Below are 26,034 nucleotides of genomic sequence, written 5' to 3'. Positions count from 1 at the left end.
CTATAATAGTGGCATATAGGAGGTTTAATACCCACGTCCTAAACCCTGCCTGGCCAGTACATCTGTCATCTCATTTCCCTGTATGTTATTGTGTATAGTTCCATTAATGCTTCTAGAACTCTTTTACTCTTCTGCACTATGCTCGAGTGTGCCATATGGAATTTCAAAGCCCTCAGTGATGCCTGACTATATTCATAAATTGTCACTACAGAACCCTCTGAGCCCTTTCAAGTCCGTGGCTTTTCATATCGCTAGGATCTCTGCCTGGTAGACGCTGCTTTCCTCTTTGAGTCTGTATGACACTTTGATGTCCTCATCTACTACATAAACCCCGGTTCACGTGCCTGATGCTATTTTGGATCCATCTGTGAAAACTACACTCCTTCATACAGCTGTTTAGATCCTACCCACTCGTCCCTACTTGGAAACACAATTGGAGTTCAAATACCGAAGTCTAAAGTCGTTACCCTATTGCCCGAAATCCCAGTAGGGATTCTAGCCTGACGAATTAGATCTACCTCATACAAAATGTTCGGTCTTACCAGAGAACATTCAAAGAGTCTAAGCAAATTCCTAGCCGCCACACTTGCCGCATATTCCTCAATTGGCAGTAAGTTAAGGATTATATCCAATGCTGTCTGTGGTGTGCTACCGATGGCACCAGTTATGCCAATGGAAAAACATCTCTGAACTTTACAGAGTATCTTCCTATAACTTCTTTTTTCCAGTCCCTCCCAACAAACCTTGCAACCATAAGTAATAATGGGTCTTACAACATATGTGTAAATCCAGTTTACCATGCCTGGTCGTAGTCCCCAATTCTTACCAATAGTGTTCCTGCAGGTGTGTGAAAATAAACTTTCCCTTGATCAGAATCACAACGTCGTCCGCATAGGCAACTATGTTCCTACCTTTAGGTTCAAAGATATTGAGAGTAGAGTTCATATCAGGGAAGACAATACCGTAACCTGCTGTGTACCTCTGTTAACCCGTCGTCTTAGGCTTGAGTTGATAATCCTCACCAGGAACACCTTTACCCAGAGTTCAACAAACTATTCCCTTATTGCCTCTATCCTAATTTTATTAAAGGCTCCTTCTATATCAAAAAACACATCTATTATCTAAGCCGTGCTCAATGCAACCCACAACTTCATGCAGCGCACTATCCACTCCTACCCTTAAGGTAGGAGTGCTGAGCGTTGCTAATGAGGTTGGTATCTATATTGCTCCTAATATAAAGATCTATCAGTTGCCCAGACGTCGGGTTCAACCAAAGTAATCGCCCTCGCCTACACGGCTACTTTGGAGATCCTTCAAGAAGGGCCTTGCACATTATTGACCGATATGGATCAAAGTCGGCCGATGCCATAACAAGCGACGAAAAGCCTGCTCTGGACTGGGATAAGGATATAAATAATCCTTGCCGTCACAATGAGAGAGGCAAAGCAAGATTTACTACGGATTTTATAGCATCAAGCTGCACATCTACCGTGTTGAATCACACCCAGTAGCCGTTGACGTAACGATCATATATGATCCAGATCATGGTGAAGGTGATCCAAGTGAACCTTCACCACTCTAAAGCAGCTTCTGCTGCCCTGCTCCTACACATTGCTAAATATGGTGCCCCTGGTGGTCGTCCCTAATTTCAGTTACTGTACAACCAGGAAAGTGAGTTTCCATAAAAAGGGAGAGTGTCTCTGAGCTAAACTTCGTCCATGAGTCATGTATGTAAGTTATATATAGTCCTGCTTAGGTTGCAATTTAAAATCGAGAAAATCGGCCATAAATGCCTGAAACTACTTCGATTTTTTTAAACTATTTTTCACCACAAATTTCTGGTTGGCAATTTGGCAACACAAAATGATAGCTGCCAGTTGCTATCTGTTATACCATTTTGGAAACAGACAATGTACCATTAGAACCATTAGAAAACAACCAATATTAAGAAATGTTAGAAAATCTAAATGAAAAACAGTAAAATTTTACAGTATTAAAGAACTAATTTGTATTTTTTACTAAATTTATAGCTTGACAAGTTAAATTTTGTAACTGTAACAATTTAAGAAGTCCTTAGACCACAACAACAACAAATTTATCTTTATTTGACGAGAATACATATCTGTCATAAACATAGATGTAGGGTAGTTACCATTTATCGCAACCACTTAAAAATACTCGTTTGTTTTTCATCTTTTTTTATATTATTATATTGTTTCTTCTCCAATTCAATACAAAATATCTTGTCTGCCCTTAAAATCACATCCAGTCATAGTCAGTTTTATTGGTTGTTAACACAACAACACAGCACAACACCAGTCACATACTCGCACTTACATCATAACGTTCCTAGAGATTTGTATGCGATGACGAGTATGTTGTACGTAATATGTAGATGAGGACGATGACGGTGATGATGAGGATGGCAGTGATGATGAGGACGATGGTTAAAAGCTGCAGCAGTAGTACGGTTACCTTCATTGCTGCCACCTACATCCAATACTTGTAGCAAACCCAATACAACATGTCTCAATTTCCTTTTTTTTTAGTATCTTCGGGCATTGAAGCAGAAACAACATGTTTCACTTAGAGAACATTATAGAACATGTTCTCCATAAAGTGTTTGCTATCAAGTGTAGTGTGTTGGGTGTCTGTGGTTATATCCAAATGTGAAAGAAAGTTTAAAGGCGGCATTGTATTTAAAAAATAACAAACCATTGAGGTGTATACAACGTTGCTTCTTAAATTAATTATGGGGTTCGGTTATATTCTAAACGAAAAGTAAACAATTTCTTGTTTTTTTTTTTGCTCTCTCTCTTAATAAATAGTATAACAACAAATTTAAATACAAATTGGAAAAACAAGGAAACAGGAAGTTGTAACTTTAATGTCAGGCAAATAGATAAAAAGAAAGACAGACTGACTGTTAAACAAATCAAGAGAAAAACGCAAAGAGTAAAAAAGAAATACAGTGATGATTATTAAAAATTCAAATAAAGTAAAGGAAAATTGTGTTAATTTGTGACTATTTTAAGATTATTTTAACACTTTCCTTAATTTAACCTTAAATTGAGTTAGCTGTTTTCCATTGCCAACTAGTTTAAATTTTTGTGTTTATAAATTGTTTTAAAATAAATTGTTTTTTTTATTTAGTTCATGTAAAACCGCTTTTTTGTATTATATCAACGATTTTTTCTTTCTTTTTATTTATATTTTGTTCTTTTTTTTTAATATAAACAGCCATATTTGTTTGTTATTTAATGCGATTTCTTTTTGGCAATTGCTGTTAATTATTTGAATTATTTTCATTTGTACTTTTCTTTCTCATACATACAACCTACCTCCCACCACCTACCCCACTCTCTCCCACACACTCTCTTAGCATCTGTTGCCATCTTAAGCAAATGTTGCAAAGGTTCAAAAACATCTGTACTAAAAAAAAAAATAAAAAAACCAACATTTTATAACAAAAAAAAATACAAAAACTTATTAAAAAAAACGTGTTCGAAATAATAAATGTTATTGTTCATTTATAATGTGTGTTCAAAAAGAAAAAAATATGTATTTTATATAATAAAAATTATTGTTTTATTAAGAAAATAACAAAAATTCAATAATTAAAACAATAACTTGTTTAGAAGTTTTCGTAAACAAACGCCGCTCACACACATTTTCGAAAATTTCATAATTATATGCAGTAAACAAAAATAATAAATTCTCTAATAATGCACATTGTACAAATATATTTTTCTTTTAAAACAACTGTAATTTGCTGTAATTCAAATATAATTTTAGAATATTTTAAATTAAATTGACAACCATGTAATTGAAATTTGTGCAAAACAATTTAGCAAAGAAATATTTTAAAATAAATGTGAGTTACATGTTTTGTTCATATCAAAAAAGTATTGGGTGTATAACTTAAAAAATGCCGAATTCACAACAGATGGCGTATCTTTTGAACGCGGTTTTTGATTTTAATAACTTATATGTCATTTTGAAGGAAACATATCTGTAATTTACTCTCACTTAGTTATTGAACATTATAATGTAAACAAGAATGCATTTTTTTGCATCGAAAATGTGGATTTTTGTACCAACGAATCGTCATATACGGGAAGTTTTGCTTTACTTCTTTAATTTGAAAAAAGTTCGGCTGAAGCACACATTCCCAGCGATTGGGAATGTTACTACGTGCGAGAGATGGATTTTCCAGTTCAGAACCAGACAAAAAATATTGTTATCAAACTCAACAAGAGCTTGCAAAATCATTGGGACATACTCAAGCAGCAATTTCATAACGCTAGCGAGCATCAGGATTCATCCAAAAAGCAGGGAAATTGGGTACCATAGGTATTTAAGCCGATATACCTTGAAAGAAGATTTTGCATGGCGAAATTATGTTTGAACGCTATAAAAGATAATCGTTTTTGCACCAAATCATTACTTGTGATGACAAATGGATCCATTACGATAAGCCGAAGCGCTGCTGAACTGATTTATTTGAATCGAGCATTGGCTCGGCCACATGTTGCAATACTTGTTAAAAACTATTTAGAAGGAGGAGGTTGGGAAGTTTTGACTCATCCGCCTTATAGGCCAGACCTTGTACCGTTCGACTACTATTTGTTTCGATCGATGCAGAACGCTCGCTCTGAGATACGCTTCACTTCGGAAATGAGTATCCGAGATTTGCTTGATTCTTTCTTGGCCTCAAAAGCATCCATATGTAGCCAGAATGATGGGAAAGGTCATAGCTAACAATGTCCAATACTTTGAATAAGTTTATATTGTAAAAATTTGAAAAAATCCCGCATTTTTTAAGTTATACGCCCTCTACAAAATAACGATTAATAATTGAATCCTAAAATTAATAGCGAAGTATTTAAAACATTTTATATTTTCAATATTTAAAAGGAAATTTATGTATTGTTGAAGTTTGAAATGAAAAAAAAAATTTATGTTTGTAATTTCAACCTTTTTCATTTGCGACCCCATTAAGCAGATTCTGTTGAAATCAACTTTCCAAAGCACCCAAATAACTTTCATATATTATTGATACATCAATATATCCGCTATAGCCCAATTAAGATTGCTATTTAAAATCAAAAAAATCGGCCCACAAATGATTGAAATATAAGCAAAAACCCATGTCATCCAAAATTTTTTTAAGAAAAAAAATAATTTTAAAAATTTTTTTCACCTAAAATTTTTCCACAATATTTTTTTTACCATGAGATGTTCTTGTATTCGATTTAAATATACAGGGTGGGCAAATTTGAGTTTTCGAAACAAATTGACTGTTAAATGTTAAAATGAACAATAGATATTTTGTGGCACCATTTAGCTAATGTCCACATCAGTTTTCTGATGATCTTGTTCTCTTTATCAAAAGATAGTCCGAAATTATTTTCCAAAATTTCGCATGGGTTTAAATTCTTCGACTGGTCAAGCCTGCAAATAATGCAAAAGAGGACCCTCAAAATGGGGTTTATTTGTTGATATCTCTGTCAATATTAGTCTTTAAATTACATTATAATAAAGCGTTTAACTACTGTTTAGTTTCAACAATTGCCTAACATTTTTATTTTTAACTTAATGTTATCATACAATAAAAAACCGTGTCCAACCTCTGCAGGGAAATTAAAACACGATTTGTGTTTCTAAGCATGAGAATTAATAGTTTCAATTTAATACATATGACTTAATAATATTGATTAATTTATTTAATGATTCAACACCGTTCGATTTATTCTTGAAAGTGCAAAAATTGCATAGAAATAAATTTAAAAATAGCAAAAAAAAAAAAATTAAAACCACTCGTACAATACTAATAAAAACATTGACATTTGAAAGTAAAATTTATGTAATTTGTTTTGTTTTATTCTTTCCCTACTCTTTGAATCGCCTCTATAATATTTCTGTTTTTTTGTTTAATTTTTTGTAAAGGAAAGAAACATTTAAATACATTTATTTTTATATTTGCATTCTTTCTAATTACAGATAGAACAACAACAACCATAACAACAAGAAATATATACAGTTTGCAAAAAATAAACAACAATTGAGAAGAAGAAAAAAAAAGCAAACATAAACAAACAGCAAATAAAAACAACCTTAAAAAAAGAGGGCAACAACAAGAAGAAATAAAAAAACAACAAAATTATAAGGAGGAGGAAAACAAAAAAGAGTATTATAGTAGTGTAAACATTAAATAAACAAAAAAAGCTCTTAAATATACTTACAAAACGACATACCAAACTATAGAACTATAGAACATTTAGTTTTGTTTTTGTTTGGATTTGAAACGTGAAAAAAGGCAAATATCTTTCAGCAACAATAATAAAAACGTAAAGAACATCTAGCAACGGCCACTACTGCTGATACAATTCAGTAAAAAAAACTTGTATTAGAAAAGATATAGCAACAACAACAAGACAAAAAATCATACTAAATATGTATTAAAAACGAAAAGTATGTATTTAACAAAAACCTGTCAACGTAATACCAGCAAACGTAACATCATCATCATCAGCAGCAACAAACAGAGAATCACTAAAGAAAAGTATTCCTTTGATAGTCGACGTAAATCTACGTAAAACATCAAAAACAAAATACAAAAACAACTACATTAGGTCTTTATATAAAAATAGCCCAAGTCTATAAACAGCACGATAAAACACAGACCATAATATACAAATTTTTTGAAATTGAAAACTACACCAACAGCAACAAGAAAATTAACAAGTATCAGAAAGAAGGTGTTGTTGGAAGAATTTCATTTTCGCGTGCTCTCATTAGTGCATCATCTAATTTGATTGTTAAATAATTATTACCCCCTACACGTCGTTTTGTCTTGTAGTGCTCTCGACGTCGTCTTCGTCGTCGTCGTCATTGTCGTTAATAAACTCTGCTGCTACAACTTATTATTCTTCTTACACAGCAGAAAATTAAATATCCAAAACATACGCTAAAAGAATTATATTAACTACATACAACAAAACTATATTTGAAAAATAAACACTAACTAATACACTCTATTATAGAAAATTAGAGAATATATTGGAAAATAGAGAATACGATTTTTTTTTGGAAAGTTTGCTGCACAAGCAAACAAACCAACATACTCTTTTACGACAAGTGAATTCAAAGAAAGTAACAAAATATTTTCTTAAAACGGTTATTTTTATAAATTGAAAAAATTACAAATTTCAAAATGAAGCGTCGTAATGCCGATTGCGGCAAACTACGGAGACCTATAAAGCGTAACAAAATAACGGAAAGCATGTATGGCAGGTGAGTTTATGTACAAATGTCATGATAATTGACAAAATATTTAAAATCCATAATTTACTTGTCATCTAGAATGTTGTATATTTTCGAAATATTTGTAAAAGGAAACCAAATTTGATAGATATATTTAACAAGTATGAAAGCTTTATTTGGCTGTGGCGAATTTTTTATACTCTTCATCAAAGTATACTTTAAGATAAAGATTGAAAATATTTTTTGGTGAACAATTTTTTTTTTCAGAAAAAAAAATTATTTTTCCCGGTTACGACCCATTGTAGGTCCGAATTACTATGTCGTTATATACTTCGTTAGAAAGGTCTTTAAAATATCTATCATTAGATATCCATATTGTCTATATTAATGACATATTAATTCAGATAGACGTGTGTACGTAAAAATAGGTAAAAAAATCGAGGTAGTAGTGGTTTTTTGCTTATAGCTCGGCCATTTGTGGTTCGATTTCAAATAGCAATTGACCCGGGACTGTATGGGATATGTTGATGTATGATTCATGTTTGTAAGTTATTTGGAGGATACGGAATGTTGATTTCAACATACAGACGGACAGACAGACATGGCTATATCGACTCCGCTATTTATAACGATCCAAAATATACTTGAACTTGCTTCCAAATATCCCACAAAAAAATCATCTTTATTTTACAATTAATTAAACCCCTTTCTTTTCTATTGACCCTCTGACTTTAAAAATTTATTTTCAATTTGTTAATGTTTGCTAACTAACTAATAATTTCAAACAAAATATTTTTCTCTCAGCCACAATATTATAAACAAATCCATATATAGTGCTTTAAGTATATTCACACCTTATCAATTTGATCTACATAAAGTGAGTAACACAAGTATAATTATAATAATTAGTTTCATTTATAACCTATTTAAGGAACAATTAAAATTAGATCATCACTCAGCCAACATTATCGGTAGTAAAATAGAAAAGAATTTTTATTTTTATTTTCATTTCATTTGCTTGATCTTTAATATCAGACAAATTTATAATTGATGACACGAGTAAGATTTGGCTTATCTTGGAATGCTTAAGAAAATATTTAAATTTCTTTATAAACAAAATATTTACTTACTACTGTGTTATTTGGAAGAATATTTTTTTTTGTTTTTAAGAGTAACAAATTAAATAGGGTTTCATAGAATATTTAGAAGAAATTTTAATCAAATATTTTAGGTAACAATCTTACGAATTTTGCAGGATGAAATAAACAATGCAAAAGAATAAAGTTTAAACATGAAAGTTGCAAAATTGTTAATTATTGATTTTGTCCGTTTGTAACATATGGAAATATTGGTCGAAGAACCAAAAAGTATATATATCCTGAGCCCTCATAAGATTCTAAGACGATTTAGCTATGTCCGTCTGTATGTCCTTCTGTCTGTCTGTTGAAAACTCGATAGGTCCCAAACGTAAGGAGCTAGCTGTCTGAAATTTTCCACAAATACTTTCTGTTGATAAGGTTTGTTTGGTATTGAAATTTGTTCAAAAAAATTTCAATATTTTATTTTTGAAAATCAAATATAACTAAAAAATATTTAAATTTTGTCCATTAAGAAAAAATATTGTTGTTTATTATTAAAACCTATTCAAAATTATTTTTTGAGGAAAATATTTAAATAATTTTTCTTATAAAAAAAATTGTGAAGAATATTTTCAAAAATAAAATATTGAAATTTTATATAAACAATAAAAAAAAAATTTGAAGAATATTTTCAAAAATAAAATATTGAAATTTTATCTAAAAATAAAAAAAAAAATGTGAAGAATATTTTCAAAAATAAAATATTGAAATTTTATTTTTAAAATAAAGAGTTTTTTGTTCGATAGAAAAATTTTAAAAATTGTAAGTTTAAAAAAAAATATCTAAAAATTTTGGTTCGAAATATAATTAATGAAACTTTTTTGTTAGAATGAAAAATATTGAACACTTTTTCTTCGAAAGAAAAATATTGAACATTTTTTCATTTAATATATATTGATCATTATTTCTTCGAAATAAAAATATTAAAAATATTTTGTTGGGATGATAATATTGAAAATTTTTTGTTCGATGATAAATACATATGAATGTTTTTTAATAAATAAAAATTGAATAATAAAATTTTGTTTAATGAACAAATTTGAAATGTTTTGAAAATTTTTTCGAAAGAAATTATTGAATTTTTATCTGAAAAAAATAGAATATTGTTGTTGACTATTGTATAATATTGAATAGACACATAATATTGAGTAGACATAGAGGGGAAACTCTCCTGTCAAAGACCTAACTCAGTTGTCAGAAACCTAAGTGGTGAGAATGTATTTGTAGAAAAAACTATGTGAAAACAAAAACAACACTCGTATGTGTTATTATTTTGAGTAATTTTTTTGTTTGAGTTTTTTTCTAGTTTCAAAATTATTGAAAATTTGTTGTAATGAAAAATATCATACATTCTTTGTTCCAAAGATGAACAAATTTTTTCAGTAAAAAAAAACATTGAAAATGTTTTTGAATATTTGTTGTTTAAGAAAATTTTTGGTTTAAGAAAACCAATGAAAATGTTTTGTTCGAAAGAAAAATTTTGAAAATTTGTTCGAAAGACATATGGAAACTTTTTGTAAAGAATAATACTGAAAATTCGTTCAAAAGAAAAATATTAACCTTTTTCTAAAGAAAAAAATTCTAAATACCAATTTAAAAAAAAAATTGTTCTAAATGAAAAATATTAAACATTATTTGTTCGAAAGAAGAAAATTTTTTTTGGTAAAAAAAAATATTGAAAATGTTTTGAATTTTTTTCCGAAAGAAAATTATTGAATTTTTATCTGAAAAAAATCAAATATTGTTGTTGAATATTAAAACCATAGATTAAAACATTGAAAATTCGAAAGTTCGAAAGAAACATATGGCAACTTTTTTTTAAAGAAAAATATTAAAAATTTATCTAAACAATAAAGTATTGAAAAAAGTTTAAATACCAATTTAAAAAAAATATAATCTTTAATCTGTAACAATATATTTCCAAATACATACACCATTTAAATAATCATTTATTTTATAAACAAAACAAACTAAATCTACTTTTAATTGCTAATAAATAGACTTACTTATTGATCCATTAAAATCAACTAAATTTCATACCCTCATACTTAGTCAACAAGACGTGCATTATTTAAATACTTTAATGTATTGACATATTCTTTTTTTTATTTTTGTTTGTATGTGTATTTGTTAAACAAATGGCTTTTTATTAACTTGCACGGTTGGCCTTACATTCAAATAACCATTAAATATTTACCTAAAGCAAACAAATTATTGATACTAAAAGATTGATGCGACAGTGTCAAACCAAACCCAACCCCAATCTATACAACATTATGAACAAGACGAGTACATGTCTATACCGCTATATGTAACTTTTTATTAGTAAATTATTATTACATATTATTTATGTCGTTTTTTTTCGCTCTTTATATTTTTAGCACAACCGTATTGTATATGAAATTTTTGGTACTATGGGCAATTGTGATAACTGCAGATTTTATGTTTATGTTCCGTTTTGAATTTTTATGGCCCTTCTGGTTACTACTGCGCTCCGTACATGATTCATTTAAATACAAAGGATTGGTATGTAGCAATATTATTTACTAAAAATGTTTATTTTGAAACTTGAATTTGTAAATTTTCTTCTTTACTTATAGGCATTTTCGGTATTGTTTGTTTGTATTGCTATAACATCCGATTTGGTTTGTTTATTCTTTATACCAGTTAATTGGTTATTATTTGCCGCCAGTACATATGTTTGGGTACAATATGTCTGGCATACAGGTAATTAAAATAATTTTTGATTTATTTTATTTGTAAATTACAATTTCTAATATTGTGTATTGTTTTGTGTGATTTTTTTTTAAATAGATAAAGGCATTTGCTTGCCCACCATTATATTGTGGATGTTATTTGTATATTTAGAGGCTGGTATAAGATGGAAGGATAGCAGACATATGCCACATTTAGATTTATGTAGACCATTTGCAGCACACTGGTAAGCAAATAAAATATTTAATAAATTGAAAATAATCGCTCGGAGCAATTCAAAACAAAAATATTGAAAATTTTTTGTTCGAAAGGAAAATGTTGAAACATTTTTGTTCCATAGAACCTTTTTTATTCTAAATACAAATGTAACATTTTTTTATTGTAAAGAAAAATATTGAAAATGTTTGTTCGAAATAAATTATTGAAAATTTATTCGAAAGTAAAATAATGAAAATTTTTTATTCAAACGAAAAATATTGAAAATTTTTTGAAAGGAAAAATATTAACCATTTTTTTTATTAAAATTTTTGAACCGAAAAAAATATGGAAATTTTTTTCTTCGAATGAAAAATATTGAATTTTTTCTTCAAAAAAAAAAAAAAAATATGGAAAATGTTTGTTGTTTAAAATCATTGCAGAATCAACCAGGTACAATTATTAGAATGTTCTCAATAATAATTTCGCTAAAATGTCAAACAAAGGAAAATTTAAAATATCAAAATAAAATGTCTAAAAAAATAAAATTAATTCCGGTTTTGTTGAAAAAAATCAATTTGAAAATTTTATTTCTGAAAAAAAAATTATTTTACGAAATAAAAATGTGAAAAATTAATGTTTAATGCAAAAAGTTTCTAAAAACGCGCACAAATCAAATGAAAACATAAAGTGATAACATCCAGAGTTTGACGTTGTAGGGGTAAATATTGACAACCCTCTCTATTAATTGTACCTGGTTGATTCTGCCATGGTTTAAAATAAAATATTGAAAATTTATTGAAAAATAAAATAATTTACATTTTTTTTTATTAAAAAGAAAATATTGAACATTTTTTGTCCAAAAGAAAAATATTGAAAATTTGTTCGAAAGGAAAAAACAAACATTTTTTTATTCAAAAAAAAATATTGAAAATTTCTGACCCGAAATTTTTTATTTGTTCAAGGGAAAAAATATTAAAAATTTTTTATTTAAATTTTTTTGTTCGAATGAAAAATATTGACCATTTTTTGTTTTATAATTTTCTAAAAAAATCTTTTTACTGAAAATTTTTCTTTAGCAAAATTACTTAGATACTGAAACTTTATCATTGGAAAGAATTACTCCTTTGGAAAGTGTCTCTAAGTAACTTTTTATTTTTCTTTGGAATAAATGACTCAGTTACTGCATATTTTTCTTTGGCAATAATTGCTAAGATACTGAAAATTTTTCTTTAGAAAAAATTGGTCAAAATTGTTACTGACGAATACTGATATCTTTTTTGTTAACAGGATTAGGCTAGCTAGGTTGTTAAAAATAATAAAAATTTAAAATATTTTTAAAGAAAAACTATTCAAAATGTTTCTAAACCATATTTTTAATTTTTTTTTGAAAAAGAAAAAATATTGAAAATTTTTCTAAAAAAAATATTGAAATTTTTTTTTACACTCTTTTAATTAAAAATTGTTTTAAAGAAAGAAAACCATATTGAAAATTTTTATAAAAAAAATATTGTAAATTTTTTTTAAAAAAAAATATTGAAATTTGTTCTATAAAAAAAGTATTGAAAATTTGTCTAAAAAAAAAATATTGACAATTTTTCTAAAAAATATGTACAGAAAAATATTTTCAAATAAAAATTGAAAATATTTTTAAAGAAAAACTATTCAAAATGTTTCTAAACCATGTTTTTAATTTTTTTTTTGAAAAAGAAAAAATATTGAAAATTTTTCTAAAAAAAAAATATTGAAATTTTTTTTTACACTCTATTAATTAAAAATTGTTCTAAAGAAACAATATTGAAAATTTTTATAAAAAAAAATATTGTAAATTTTTTTTAAAAAAAAACTTTTTAAAGACAAAATATTGGAAATTCTTCTAATGAAAAATTATAGAAATTTTATCTAAAGAAATTAAATTGAAAATTTTTTTAAAAGAAAAAAATACTGAAATTGTTCAAAAAAAATTTTTCATTCAAAAATATTGAACTAAAAATATTGATATTCATATAAATATTTTATTTCATTAATGTGTTTTTATATTTTTAGCATTGGCTATCCAGTGGTTACATTAGGTTTTGGCTTCAAAAGCTATGTAGGCTATCGTATGCGGCAACGTAAACAACGGGAGGTCTCAAAAGAAAATGAATTTTATATGCAACTATTGCAACAAGCACTGCCACAAGAGGAACCCGCACCGTCTGAAGACACACAAACTTTGGTGGCCACAAATACTTCCAATACGAATGCCGTTGCTGCTGTAGTTGCAGCAGTTCATGGTAGTGGTGGTGGTGGCAGTGGCGGTAATGGTGCACAAAATCAACATATACATAATGGTAATACGACGTTAGCAACAGGAGCTTCTTTAACCGCCGCACATACACAAATATCAAATTCTATAGCTACAGCAAATGGTTCTGCTGTGGCCTTAGCACAAAATCAACAGCAGCTGCAACATCATCATCAGCATAATCATCATCAACAGCAGGAGCATCATCAGCAGCAGCAACATCACCAGCATCATACTAATAATCACAATGGTAACAGTTTTACAACAAATGGTACCGCTTCAATGGCTTCATCTGCTAATCTAACGGGTGTTGCCAACTCAAACTCCTCCTCCTCCTCTACTACTACTTCCTCCTCTACTTCTAATAATAACAATAATAATAATGCAACATCTTCTACGTCAGCCTCATATTTATCTACTACGCTAACAACAGCATCAACATCATCATCGTCTAATGATGATAAAAGCTATGTACAAATTGGTGGCGGTAGTGGTGGTAATTTTATATGTATTATAAATGCTTTAAAAATCTAAAATCAAAACAAAATTTCTCGCTTGATTATTTGTTTAATTTTGTTTTAAGTACAATATTTTATTTTTATCATGTAAATATAAATTTATGTAGAGCTTTTATTTGCCAGATATTTAATTTGAGTTTCCTAAAGAATTTCAAATATTTAACCATTTAAATTTAAATATTTTATAGCTTACACTCATATTTAAGGCATGCTTCTTTTTTTGAGTACATAGTTTATTATATTTTGCTAAAAATCAATATTGAATTTGTTTCTAATTTATTATCACAGTATCATCGAATGGTCATATAGGAGCAGCAGGCAGCGGAGGTGGCGGTAAAAACCATCGACGTAGTATGGATAAAGAAAATAAACACAAAGGTAGTTCATCGTCTAATCATAATAATCTAGCTGCTAGTGGTGGTGGTGGTGATAATGAAAGCCATACAAAAACCAACAACAAAAACAACAACTATCATCAATTGAATCAGGGCAATGAAAGCAATACACATCATCATCAGCAGCAGCAGCAACAACAAAATCATAACAACAATAATAAGGAAAAATCATCAGAATGGGATAATAATAGTTATCATCAACAGCCGCAGCAGCAGCAAAAAGATAAAGATAAACATGGTGAGTGAAACAGTCAAAAATATTTGCCTAAAAGCTATCAAATTGTTTCGTTACGAATCTGAGCATTTTTTTTAAAGAACATTTTTCACGAACTGATATATTTTGTTGGATAAAATCTTCAAGGAAACTAAGAAAGTAGTAGTAATGTCAGTAAGGCCTCTGATACACGGTTGTCTTACAAAGTTGTCAGTAAAATGTTCAATAAAAGTTTAACAACCATATGTTTAAACATAAGTTCTAATGGTTGTGTTAACCACTTTCTGAGCATTTTTCTGACAATCTGACAACCGTGTACACGTAGCTTAACTCAGAAATTTTTAAAATCTTATTAATTTTCTAAAAAATTGTCTTTATAATGATTTTTTTAAAAGCTTTTATTTACTTGCTGAAATTTGGCATCATGCATTCGTACTTATATTCGGAATTTATTTAAAGCTGTTACAATAACCTCTAGATCATGCATAAACCACCTGATGATGACAATTCAATATTTTTGTAGAAAATCATATAAATTTGGAAAATTCGAAATTACGTTCGAAATTTTTTAAAGCTGTTAAAATAATCTCAAAATCATGAGGATTCTCAAAAAAATAATTTTATTTTTATTTCAGGCCAATTTCTTACAATTTCCAATTTCGAACTAAAAAATTTTGAAAAAAATCTAAATTTTCATGATTTTTTCAATGTAGTTTCAGAATATAAGCTTTTCAAAAAAAGCTATTAAAATAATCTCTAGATCATGCGTAAACCTGGTAAAAATTCAATACTTTGTTTGAAAATTCTAAATAAAGTTCGATAATTCGAACTTTTGTTCGATAATTCGAACTTTTGTTCGATAATTCGAACTTTTGTTCGATAATTCGAACTTTTGTTCGATAATTCGAACTTTTGTTCGAACATTTTTTAAAGCTTTAAAAAATAATCTCTAAATCATGAGTATTCTTCAAAATCAAATAAATTTCGAAAATTTGAACTTATGTTCGAACAATTTTTAAAGCTCTTAAAATCTGGAGGATTTTTTAAAAAAAATAATATTAATTTTATTTGAGACCAATTTCTTAAAATTTTCAATTTCGAACTTTAAAATTTGGAAAAAAAAAATCAAAATTTTCATGCATTTTAAAATATAAAAAATAAATAATTGGGGTTGTCATAGAATCCAATCATTGTCTTAATCGGAGTGTTCTTAAAAATCAAATAAATTTCGAAAATTCGAACTTATGTTCGAAAAATTTTTAAAGCTGTTAAATTAATCTCATTTAATGGGGATTCTTAAAAACTAATTTTAGTTTATTTGATGCCACAATTTCTTACTTAAAAATTTGGAAAAAAATTCAAAATTTATATACATTTTAAAATATAAAACATAAATAATATATTTAAAGCTGTGAAAAGAATTACTAGATCATGCATAAACCAGATGACCATTCAATACTTTGCTAGAAAATTCGAAACAAAATTCTATAATTCGAACTTTTGTTAGAAATCTTTTTATTTTATATATGTAATTTAAAATAATCTCAAACTCATGAGGATTCTTAAAGAAATAATTTTAGTTTTATTTGAGGCCAATTTCTTACAATTTACAATTTCGAACTTTAAAATTTTGAAAAAAATCCAAATTTTCAAGCATTTACCAAGTAGTTTTTTAAAATATGTTCGAAACTTCGGAATATTCTAGCTCTAAAAAGAGCATAAATAAGCTCTAAAAAGAGCATAAATAAATAATAAATTAGTTTTTACATTTTAATTTCTCTCTTTCTTTTTAAAGAATCCCAATCAAAATCGAATAAAAAGTCGAATACTTCCACTGCGTCAACAACATATAATGTTAATGGCAATGTTAATTCGCATTTGGATACGGAAGATGTTGTAACCGTGGAACCGGTGGAGAAAACTAAAGGTAACAAATAAAATTTACTTTATATTTTCATTAAAACTTTATACAAATCAAACGATCTCTACAACTACTTATAGGACGCCGTAATCGTTCTAAGAAGGATAATGCTTCCAAAGACAATCACCATCATAACCACAATAATAATAATAACAACAACAACAACAACAGCAGTAGTAGCAACAATAACAACAATAATAATAATCATTCTCATACAAAAGACTCTTCTAACAAAGAGAATCATAATACAACTAAGGATACTCATCATAATCATCATCACAATTCCGATGCCTCATCGGTGTCCTCTTCCTCATCCAGCACATCGTCTTCTTCGTCGTCGGGTGTGTCCGGTAATTCGGCCACCTCAACCATATCTCATTTAGCTTCTAAGGTTGTCTCAAAGATCTGTGAAACGTGTCTTAAACTGGAGGCCGATGTGAAAAAATATCGCTCGGAAATCAGTCACATGAAACAGATCGAAAACGAGTTGAGACAAAAACTGGACACGAATATGACAACAAAATCCTGTTTGCAGGCCAAACAGAAAGAATGTGATGAATTGGAGAAACGTTTGCACGAATTGACCAACGCCCGACACAATGACATGATGCAATTACAGACCGTCGAACGACGCTTGGCCGAGGAGAGGCGGCAAAAACAATCGTTAGATGCTCAACTCAATAACGAGAAGAAGGCCCGTAAATTGGCCGAGGAGAAAGCATCACGCCCGGAGTGCAGCTCACAATGTAAACAGAGGAAACAACAGATGGAGGAGGAGATTAAACAGCTAAGACGTGATTTGAAAATGGCCGAAGATGCTAAACAAATGGCAGAGCAACATGGTCGTAAATGGGAACAAGAAGTCTGTATTGATATTTATATATATTTTGTGTTTTTCTTTTATTATTTATATTCTATTGTGTTTGGTTTAATTACAGCTTCGTATGTTTGAGCAAGAAATACGTAATCGTGATTCCATACAGCCCGGTACTGATGTATTAATGAACGCATTGGCCGCTATGCAAGATAAGAATTGCACATTGGAGAAAAATCTCTCGGCAGAGACGAGAGTTAAGCTGGACTTATTCTCAGCTCTGGGGGATGCCAAACGACAATTGGAAATATCAGAAAGTAAGTATTGTGTGCAAATAGGTATCTCTCGTGACAAAAACTTTCACAACTATTTTTCACCAACTTTTTTTCGTTTTTTTTTTCTTCATAAAAAAACATTATTTCTTAAACTCAATTTATTTTTATTCTATTAAGGCCTACGTCGCTCCAAGGAAGATGAGGTTCATGATCTTAAGGCAAAAATTGCACAACTATTAGCGGTCATGCCCACTGATACATTATGTTTGCCAGCCTGTAGCTCAACTGGTGCCAGTTCAATGCTACGCATGAATGATACTCCACCGCTACAGACTGGCCCAGGCCCAGCTTCCCCTATGCTAACCAGCCTTAGTGCAGCTCAAGCCCAACAACAATTAACAGGACGTGTTATTGTATCTGCTTCGGCATCCGATTATGTGCAACAAACTATGTCCGGAGAATATGTTGTTACCACACATGCACAACAGCAGCAGCAGCAGCAGCAACAACAGCAGCAGCAGCAACAACAACAGCATCAACAACAGCAGCATCAGCAACAACAGCATCAGCAACAGCAGCAGCATCATCAACAACAGCAGCATCAGCAACATCAACAACAGCAGCAACAGCAACATCAACAACAGCAGCAACAACAACAGCAGCAATGTGCCGGTGTTGTACCCGTTTCTGTGGCCACTTCGGTTTTAGTAACATGTCCTCAAGTTTCTAATGGCGTTGGCAATGCTAATGGTTCAAATTTAGATCCCAATGCTACAGTTTACACACCCAAAGCTGGTCCCAATAATAATGGGGGAAATGTTGTCGTTGTTGGTGGCTCCGGAGATGCCTGATGTATGTTTAATAAAAATGTCCATCAACATTTACAAAACAGTAGTAGACGTCATGTTTGAGATTATTTTAATTAAACGAAAAGAAAATGCAAACTAAACTACACATGAGTTAAAGTGTTTAAAAAAAAACAAAACAAATAAATGATTTGTAATTTTCAATATGAAATACTCTATTCCAAAGTCGTATACAGTTAATTTTTTTTTTCAAAAAATACTGTAACGGACACTGAGAATAAGATTTTGTTTTTCTTAGGGAAAAGAGTATATCAATATTGAATTAATAGCAAAATAAACAAAATACAATTATAAAACAAACTTAAAAGCAAAAAAACCAACATGATTACAACATGATGAATAACAAACAAAATATCTTATTGAAAAATAAATCACACACACACAAAAAAAAGAAAATAAAACAAAAAACACAAATTTGAAAAGAAATGAAATAAAAACTGCATTAAAAAAAACTAAATTATTTGAAATAGTTGTTTTCATGGAAAAAATATCTAAATGTCACATAAATGTTTAGTTTATATAGGTATCTACAGAAGTTTTGCTCCAAATAAGTTTTATGTATACGGAATTCATGTCACCAAATTTTGTAATGATCGGTCCACAATTAGTCATAGCTTCCATATAAGACTCGCTTCCGAAAATCACTTTAACGTGCATAAATCTCCTAACAATATTGGTATACACATAAAATTCAACATAAATAACTTTCATATATACATAAATCACAAGACCTAATTTCATGGTGATCGGTCCATAATTGGTCATAGCTTCCATATAAGGCTCAATTCCGAAAATCACTCACGAATATACATCATTTAATTAGAGTTACGAAATTGTACTTGAATTCAAATATAACGATTTTAACGTCTGATTCAAAGTTGCATAATGCTTTCAAATAGCAGTGCCCAAACTTTAACATATCTGTGGGCATTATTAACATCGAATAAAAGCTTTCAGTTGACCATTGATCGTAAGTATGGCAACGCTGTTTGCTGCGACCGTATATTCGAATATTCAGTTAAAGAACATTGTAGAAAGTACACCACAGATGGCGTATGTATTAGAAAGCTCTAGACAGTTAAAGAGCAATCTAGAATGCAGATGGCAGTGTTATAAATAGTGGCAGAGGTTGCAGTCGTGAGTGAGTTTATCAGAGACGCTTTTCGAATAAACATCAACTGAGTGCTGTGTTTTTCAAGTGAATTCGTGTACATTATAAAGTGTGTCTGTATTTCTGCGAATTTATAAACGTGTATAAAAAACATTGAGTGACTATTTAAATCTGTTGTTGTACATTTTAAATAAATAAAGAGTTGTTACAATATTCAAACTATGTATTTTCAAATTTGCAATCAAAAGTATCCGGTTTATTTAAAGGAAATAAACCAGCGTTTTAAAAAGGTTAAAACGTAACAGTATTATATGGTCGGGCTTACATACATACATTTGCCCAATTCACAATTGATGTCGTAGTGTTGTAGCATTGTACGTCATAAATATGTTTCAAACTAATTTTTCGAAACAAAAACAAATCATTAATAAAAAAAAATTACGACATACAACGATACAACTCTACGAAAGCAATTGTAAATTGGGAAATTATTTCTTGTTTATTTGAAAATTTACATGATTTTAAATTTTTATATTCATCTGAGCATGTTTACTTTTACAAGTCTATGAAGATTTCTCTATGTGTATTTTTCCGATAACTACAGCGATAATATTTTGTCATCGCTAACACATGGCTTGTGGGCAGAAATCAGCGCCGATCAAGTGTTAGGCTAGCGGCGGCTGACTCTCAACTGTTGGTGGCGGCTCAAAATCAGCTATATGCCGGCTAAAGAAAAATTGCTCAAATTAAAAATTTTAAAACTGAAATTCCGCAAATTTTATGAAATTACTTGGGAATTTATTGCAAAAACCGGCGGATATCTTTAGCTCTTATGAAAAACATTATTGGCGTCAACCGATTTTAAAATTCAACGGCGGCTATACTCAGCCGTTTTACAAAACGTTGGGCTTAGTTCTCTGCTTGTTATTATTTTGACAATTGGAAATATTTATTTTCAAGCTACTTGATTTATTTTGGTAATTTTACATAAATAAAACTTTTTTTTACAAATAATTGTAAAAAAAACTAATACAATGGCCCCAGCGATACCAGATAGGTGAGTTTTATTTAAATGCTTTAAGAAAACCTATTAAAACAATGCTTTTGTTTAAGGTGGAAGGATTACAAACCCGTTGGAGAGAAGATAGAAGGCACGCGATTCATTGCTTTTAAAGTGCCGTTAAAAGAGGTAAGTGCTTCCAATGAATAGTTAAGAATTTTCTTTAATTATTGTACTTCAATCTTATGGTAAATTTTTAAGATTTGACTATGTGGCATGATATGGTGGTTGTAAATTAAATTGTGTGTACATGTAAAATATGAAAGTATCTAGCTAGAACTCCTGAGGATTTCACAGCCTTTTCAAATGGAAAATTATTTTGTTGACTTAAATTAAAGCAGAGATATAAATTCCAGAATTTTAGAACCAATACATTTTGTTTTGATGCTGGGATTCCCCAAATTAAAAAAGAATGCAATAAATAAAACGTAAAAACCATATACATACATTTATCAAAATACTCATCAAGCCTATGATAGTATGTAGTGAAAATTATAATTATTTGTATACCCTTCACCATGAGTGGCAAGGGTATATATAAGTTTGTCATTCCGTTTGTAATTTCTACATTTTTCATTTGCGACCCCACAAATACATATATATATTCTGGATCATTATAGATAGCGGAGTCGATATAGCTATGTCCGTCTGGATGTTGAAATCAGCTATCCCTAGCCCCCAAATAACTAACATACATGATTCATACATTAATATATCCGCTATAAAATTACTATTAAAATAGATAAAACGGGTCCAGAAATGACTGAGATATAAGGAAGAAACCAGAACAACTATTTTTGGACTATTTTGATTTATATCTGGATTATTAATGGCCAGCCATAGCAATGTCGATTACTGAATCGAAAACCATTTTTTGACATGCATTTCCATATTACAATATGATTGGCTGCGCGGACTCTGACAATGTGATAAGGGTAATAGGATCGGTGGAGGTTTTTTTTATTTTAAATTACGGGACAAAATCCTACTTCAGGCTACTTAACTCTTGCACTGCTTTTTCACACGGAAATTAGCAGGTATCTTCTCGACATCTAGGTCAACCGGGGAATGCTATGTATCCCTAAACCGGGGAATGCTGTGTATCCCTAAGCGAAACATTCTAGGATAACGCTTATATGGATCCCTGGGCATGATGGAAATCAGTGTAATTGTATAGCAGACGAATTTACTTCTTTTTGTTTCCTTTATAATTGGAACACACTCTAGAAGACAGGGCCTACGATTCTGCCAATGGCCGGCTCTGGTATACTTAGAGGAACGTATCCTTGGAACACCATTCCTATTGTGTTTCTTAATCAGAGAATATGGTTGATTCTTTTGAGCAAAAAAATAAAATAAAACAAGTAAGAGTGCTATATTCGGCTGTTTAATTTTTTTGAAGTTGTTTTTTTTCATTTTATGGAAAAAAAATTTTCGATTGTCATTCGAATTTTTTTTTTTTTTTTTTGTAATTTAAAATTTTTTTTTTTTTAATTTTAAAAATTTTTTTTTTTTTGAAAAAAAAAAATCGGGTTAAAATTTTTTTTCCGATTTTGACCCATTGTAGGTCCAACTTACTATGGTCTTATATACGTCGTTGCAAATGTCTTTGAAATATCTATCATTAGATATCCATATTGTCTATATTAATGTCTTAGTAATCCAGATATAGGACAAAAATAGGTCAAAAATCGAGGTTGTCTTGGTTTTTTCCTCATATCTCAGCCATTTGTGGATCGATTTTGCTGATTTTAAATAGCAAAATTCTCGAAAGCATGTCTGACAGAATTATTGAAGATTTGGATCCCGAAGATATCTGGGGTCTTCAGAAAATTGATTTCAACAGACAGACAAACGGACATGGCTTAATCTACTCCGCTATCTATAAGGATCCAGAATATATATACTTTATAGGGTCGGAAATGAAAAATGTAGAAATTACAAACGGAATGACAAACTTATATATACCCTTCTCCCGAAGGTGAAGGGTATAAAAAGACCTAAGCTTTCTTTCTTTTGAGAAAAAAGGTCAAAAAAGTTTTTGATTTTGGAAAAAAATTTCCAATTTTTTTTTTATATAAAAAATCGAATTTTGTTCAGAAATATGAGTGATCACAGATCGAGATCTTTTTTTGGGAAATATGAGTGATCACAGATCGAGCTCCTTTTCTTAATTAAACGTTTATTGGCCTAGTTATTAGCGATTTTAGATATTGTAAGTTTTTATATAAAAAATCGATTTTTGGACAGAAATATGAGTGATCACAGATCGAGCTCTTTTTCTTGATTAAACGCTTATTGGCCAAGTTATTAGCGAATTTAGATATTTTGAGTTTTTATATAAAAAATCGATTTTTGGTCAGAAATATGAGTGATCACAGATCGAGTTCCTTTTCTTATTTAAACGCTTATTGGCCAAGTTATTATCGATTTAAGCTATTGTGAGTTTTTATAAAAGTAATCGAATTTTGCTCTGAAATATGATTGATCACAGATCGAGCTCCTTATCTTGATTAAACGTTTATTGGCCAAGTTTTTAGCGATTTTAGATATTTTGAGTTTTTATATAAAAAATCCAATTTTGGTCAGAAATATGAGTGATCACAGATCGAGCTCTTTTTTTTAATTAAACGCTTATTGGCCAAGTTATTAGCGAATTTAGATGTTTTGAGTTTTTATATAAAAAATCGATTTTTGTCAGAAATATCAGTGATCACAGATCGAGATCTTTTTTGATTAAACGCTTATTGGCCAAGTTATTATCGATTTAAATAAATCGAAAAAAGTGGGCGTAAAAGTGGGTTGGGCTATGACCAACATTTAAAAAAAAAATTTCTAAATCGGTCCGGCCGTTCTCTATTGATGCAATTACCAACGAACGACATTTGATTTTTATTTACATATATAGATATAGATTTCTTAATATTTTAAAAACCTACTAAAACATTAAATTATTTCCTTTTTTCCAGCACGTTTCAAACCATGTGGAGAGTGAAATTCGCTTAGATGGCAACATACTTTTAAAACAGATTCCAAATTTGGGTCTTATTATAGATCTAACTAATACCCATCGTTATTATGATCCCATCGTAAGTTTTTATTGATGAATATAAGAAAATATTTAATAAATTATTTTATGAAAATTTCTTTTAGATTTTTCAAAAGAAAGGTGTCAAACATATAAAATTAATGACACCAGGTAAGGAAACACCGCCTAAACGTCTGGCAGATGAGTAAGTTTGTTAAGAATATATGTATTTACAATGATTTTGTTGCTTTATTAAACTATTTCTGTTTCTAAAATTTCTTAGATTTAATATGATTGTTAAACACTTTATTGAAAGTAATACAGATAATGGTAAGTAAGCTATAAAATTTATTTTATAATATTTAAAATATTCATATTCTTTAGATAAATTGATTGGTGTCCATTGTACACATGGTGTAAATCGTACGGGTTATTATATATGCAACTATATGATTTCACATATGACTATCGAACCAAAGGACGCTTTGGAGAGTAAGTACATAATTCGATCTTTCTTATTTATAAATGATTATCGGATCCATAAGTTGTTTCGATGACAGTAGACTTGTTACAGGGGAAGAGTTTTTTAAATTAATAAATAATGATTACTATATCAGACAGCTGCATTGTTATATTGTATATTTTAACTAATTCTCTATACGTATGATCATTTAAACAGGATTTTCGAATGCACGTGGTCACAAAATTGAAAGAAACAATTACATTGATGATTTGCACAAACTCCTAAAAACTAATATACAAAATTCAACTATCGACAATTGGAGGGACAGAAATCCACAAAGTTTTAATCCAAACCAAAATTCAACTATCGACAATTGGAAGGATAGAAATCCACAAAATGTTAACCCAAACCAAAATTCAACTATCGACAATTGGAGGGACAGAAATCCACAAAATGTTTACCCAAACATGGACGAGCAAGCTGGAAGTTATAATCAAGGACAAAATAGCTATGGCAACGGATATGATAATTATAGAAGATCACCATCTCCACCACCCTTTTATCGACGACCAGGCCCACAGTATGACCCTTATTGCCGACCACCAGCGCTTGCAGTACAAGGCGTAGGCCAATTGAGAAGACCTACTGCTAAATCCTATCAGCCACCACGATTAGAAATAGATTATTATAGTATACGGCCCACGTATAGTAGTAACCAACATAATAGACATCGGCAGCGTATTGCACACAAGCGCAACGACAAGCCTAATGATTGTACAAAGTGATGCAAAATTATTGGATTCTTGTCTAAAACTTAACAAGATGTAAAATAACTATTTACATACATACATACATACATATTTATATGTGTAAAATGAAATTAAACCATTATTTAGCTATGATCATGTTTTGAGTTTCTTTTTTTTTGGATTCATATTTAATTTAAAATTTTGTTCTTAATTTTAAAAGTGACGGCAATTTCTATTTTTAAATAAATTGTAACAAGTTTACTTTATAAAAAGTAATTTGCAAACTGCTGGTTTTATTTATGCACAACGTTTAAGTTTAAGGGCCTGATTCAGAAACAAATTGTTGGCAACAGCCAAAAACCATAATTAATAATCTGGCAACCCCAGACTTTTTGAATTAAACGATATATTTTGTTCTCCTTTTTGTTATGTTAGTTCTTTATTTTACCTTGATTAATAAACATCGTTAATAGAATTAATAAATTGTTTTAATTATAATTGTACCAACGTACAATCATAACAGTGGCGACGAGGATTATTTTTTTTTAAAAAAGGAACTCACGTGAATCTCGGGAATGAATAATACACTGGAAAGTGTCATGACCAAACTGTTGGTGCAACAAAATGAGGCCGCATCGCGTCAGCAGAGTCTGATCGAATCACTTGCTAGTATGATACGGACATCATCGTTGGCAGACACTTCACAGACAGTTCCCAGTACGGGGCAGGAACAATTGATGGATGTATTGTCCAAAAGTATCAATGAGTTTTGTCATGATCCAGATTCGGAATTGTATTTTTCAAACTGGTACAGCCGTCACGAAGCACTTTTCTTAGAAGACGCCAAATCACTTGACGACGCATCGAAGGTTCGGCTAATTCTACGAAAATTGAACCAGCAAGTGTACGGAAAATATGCAGATTTTTTATTACCTAGGAAACCACATGATCTCAAATTCAATGAGACACTTACTACACTTTCCACATTGTTTGATCGACAAGAGTCGCTTTTCAACGT

The 26,034-nt window shown here is 29.8% G+C and overlaps 2 protein-coding genes across 4 annotated transcripts in view; both read left to right on the top strand.

Annotated features, from left to right (window-relative positions):
* Nucleotides 1-19,062, top strand: part of LOC135959671 (macoilin) — a 28,988-nt gene extending 9,926 nt beyond the window's left edge. For 2 of the 3 annotated variants that reach the window (XM_065510674.1, XM_065510675.1), the window contains exons 2-11: nucleotides 6,004-7,296; nucleotides 10,787-10,931; nucleotides 11,006-11,132; nucleotides 11,220-11,346; nucleotides 13,362-14,098; nucleotides 14,409-14,753; nucleotides 16,525-16,656; nucleotides 16,731-17,512; nucleotides 17,589-17,781; nucleotides 17,917-19,062. In XM_065510674.1, coding sequence (XP_065366746.1) covers nucleotides 7,217-7,296; nucleotides 10,787-10,931; nucleotides 11,006-11,132; nucleotides 11,220-11,346; nucleotides 13,362-14,098; nucleotides 14,409-14,753; nucleotides 16,525-16,656; nucleotides 16,731-17,512; nucleotides 17,589-17,781; nucleotides 17,917-18,590 — 3,342 coding nt within the window. In that variant the 5' untranslated portion in view covers nucleotides 6,004-7,216 and the 3' untranslated portion in view covers nucleotides 18,591-19,062. The remainder of the gene's footprint in view (nucleotides 1-6,003; nucleotides 7,297-10,786; nucleotides 10,932-11,005; nucleotides 11,133-11,219; nucleotides 11,347-13,361; nucleotides 14,099-14,408; nucleotides 14,754-16,524; nucleotides 16,657-16,730; nucleotides 17,513-17,588; nucleotides 17,782-17,916) is intronic. The other variant, XM_065510677.1, reaches the window with a different exon arrangement.
* Nucleotides 19,063-20,641: 1,579 nt separating this feature from the next.
* Nucleotides 20,642-25,292, top strand: LOC135961673 (RNA/RNP complex-1-interacting phosphatase). The gene is made up of 7 exons (XM_065513212.1): nucleotides 20,642-20,773; nucleotides 20,830-20,905; nucleotides 23,746-23,865; nucleotides 23,930-24,009; nucleotides 24,088-24,134; nucleotides 24,189-24,296; nucleotides 24,484-25,292. Exons 1-7 carry the CDS (start codon nucleotides 20,751-20,753, stop codon nucleotides 25,050-25,052), a joined length of 1,023 nt encoding a protein of 340 aa, XP_065369284.1. The 5' UTR covers nucleotides 20,642-20,750; the 3' UTR covers nucleotides 25,053-25,292.
* Nucleotides 25,293-26,034: the final 742 nt, after the last annotated feature.

Source organism: Calliphora vicina, chromosome 5, assembly GCF_958450345.1.
Source record: "Calliphora vicina chromosome 5, idCalVici1.1, whole genome shotgun sequence".
Taxonomy (NCBI): domain Eukaryota; kingdom Metazoa; phylum Arthropoda; class Insecta; order Diptera; family Calliphoridae; genus Calliphora; species Calliphora vicina.
This window is presented reverse-complemented; position numbering and strand designations above follow the sequence as displayed.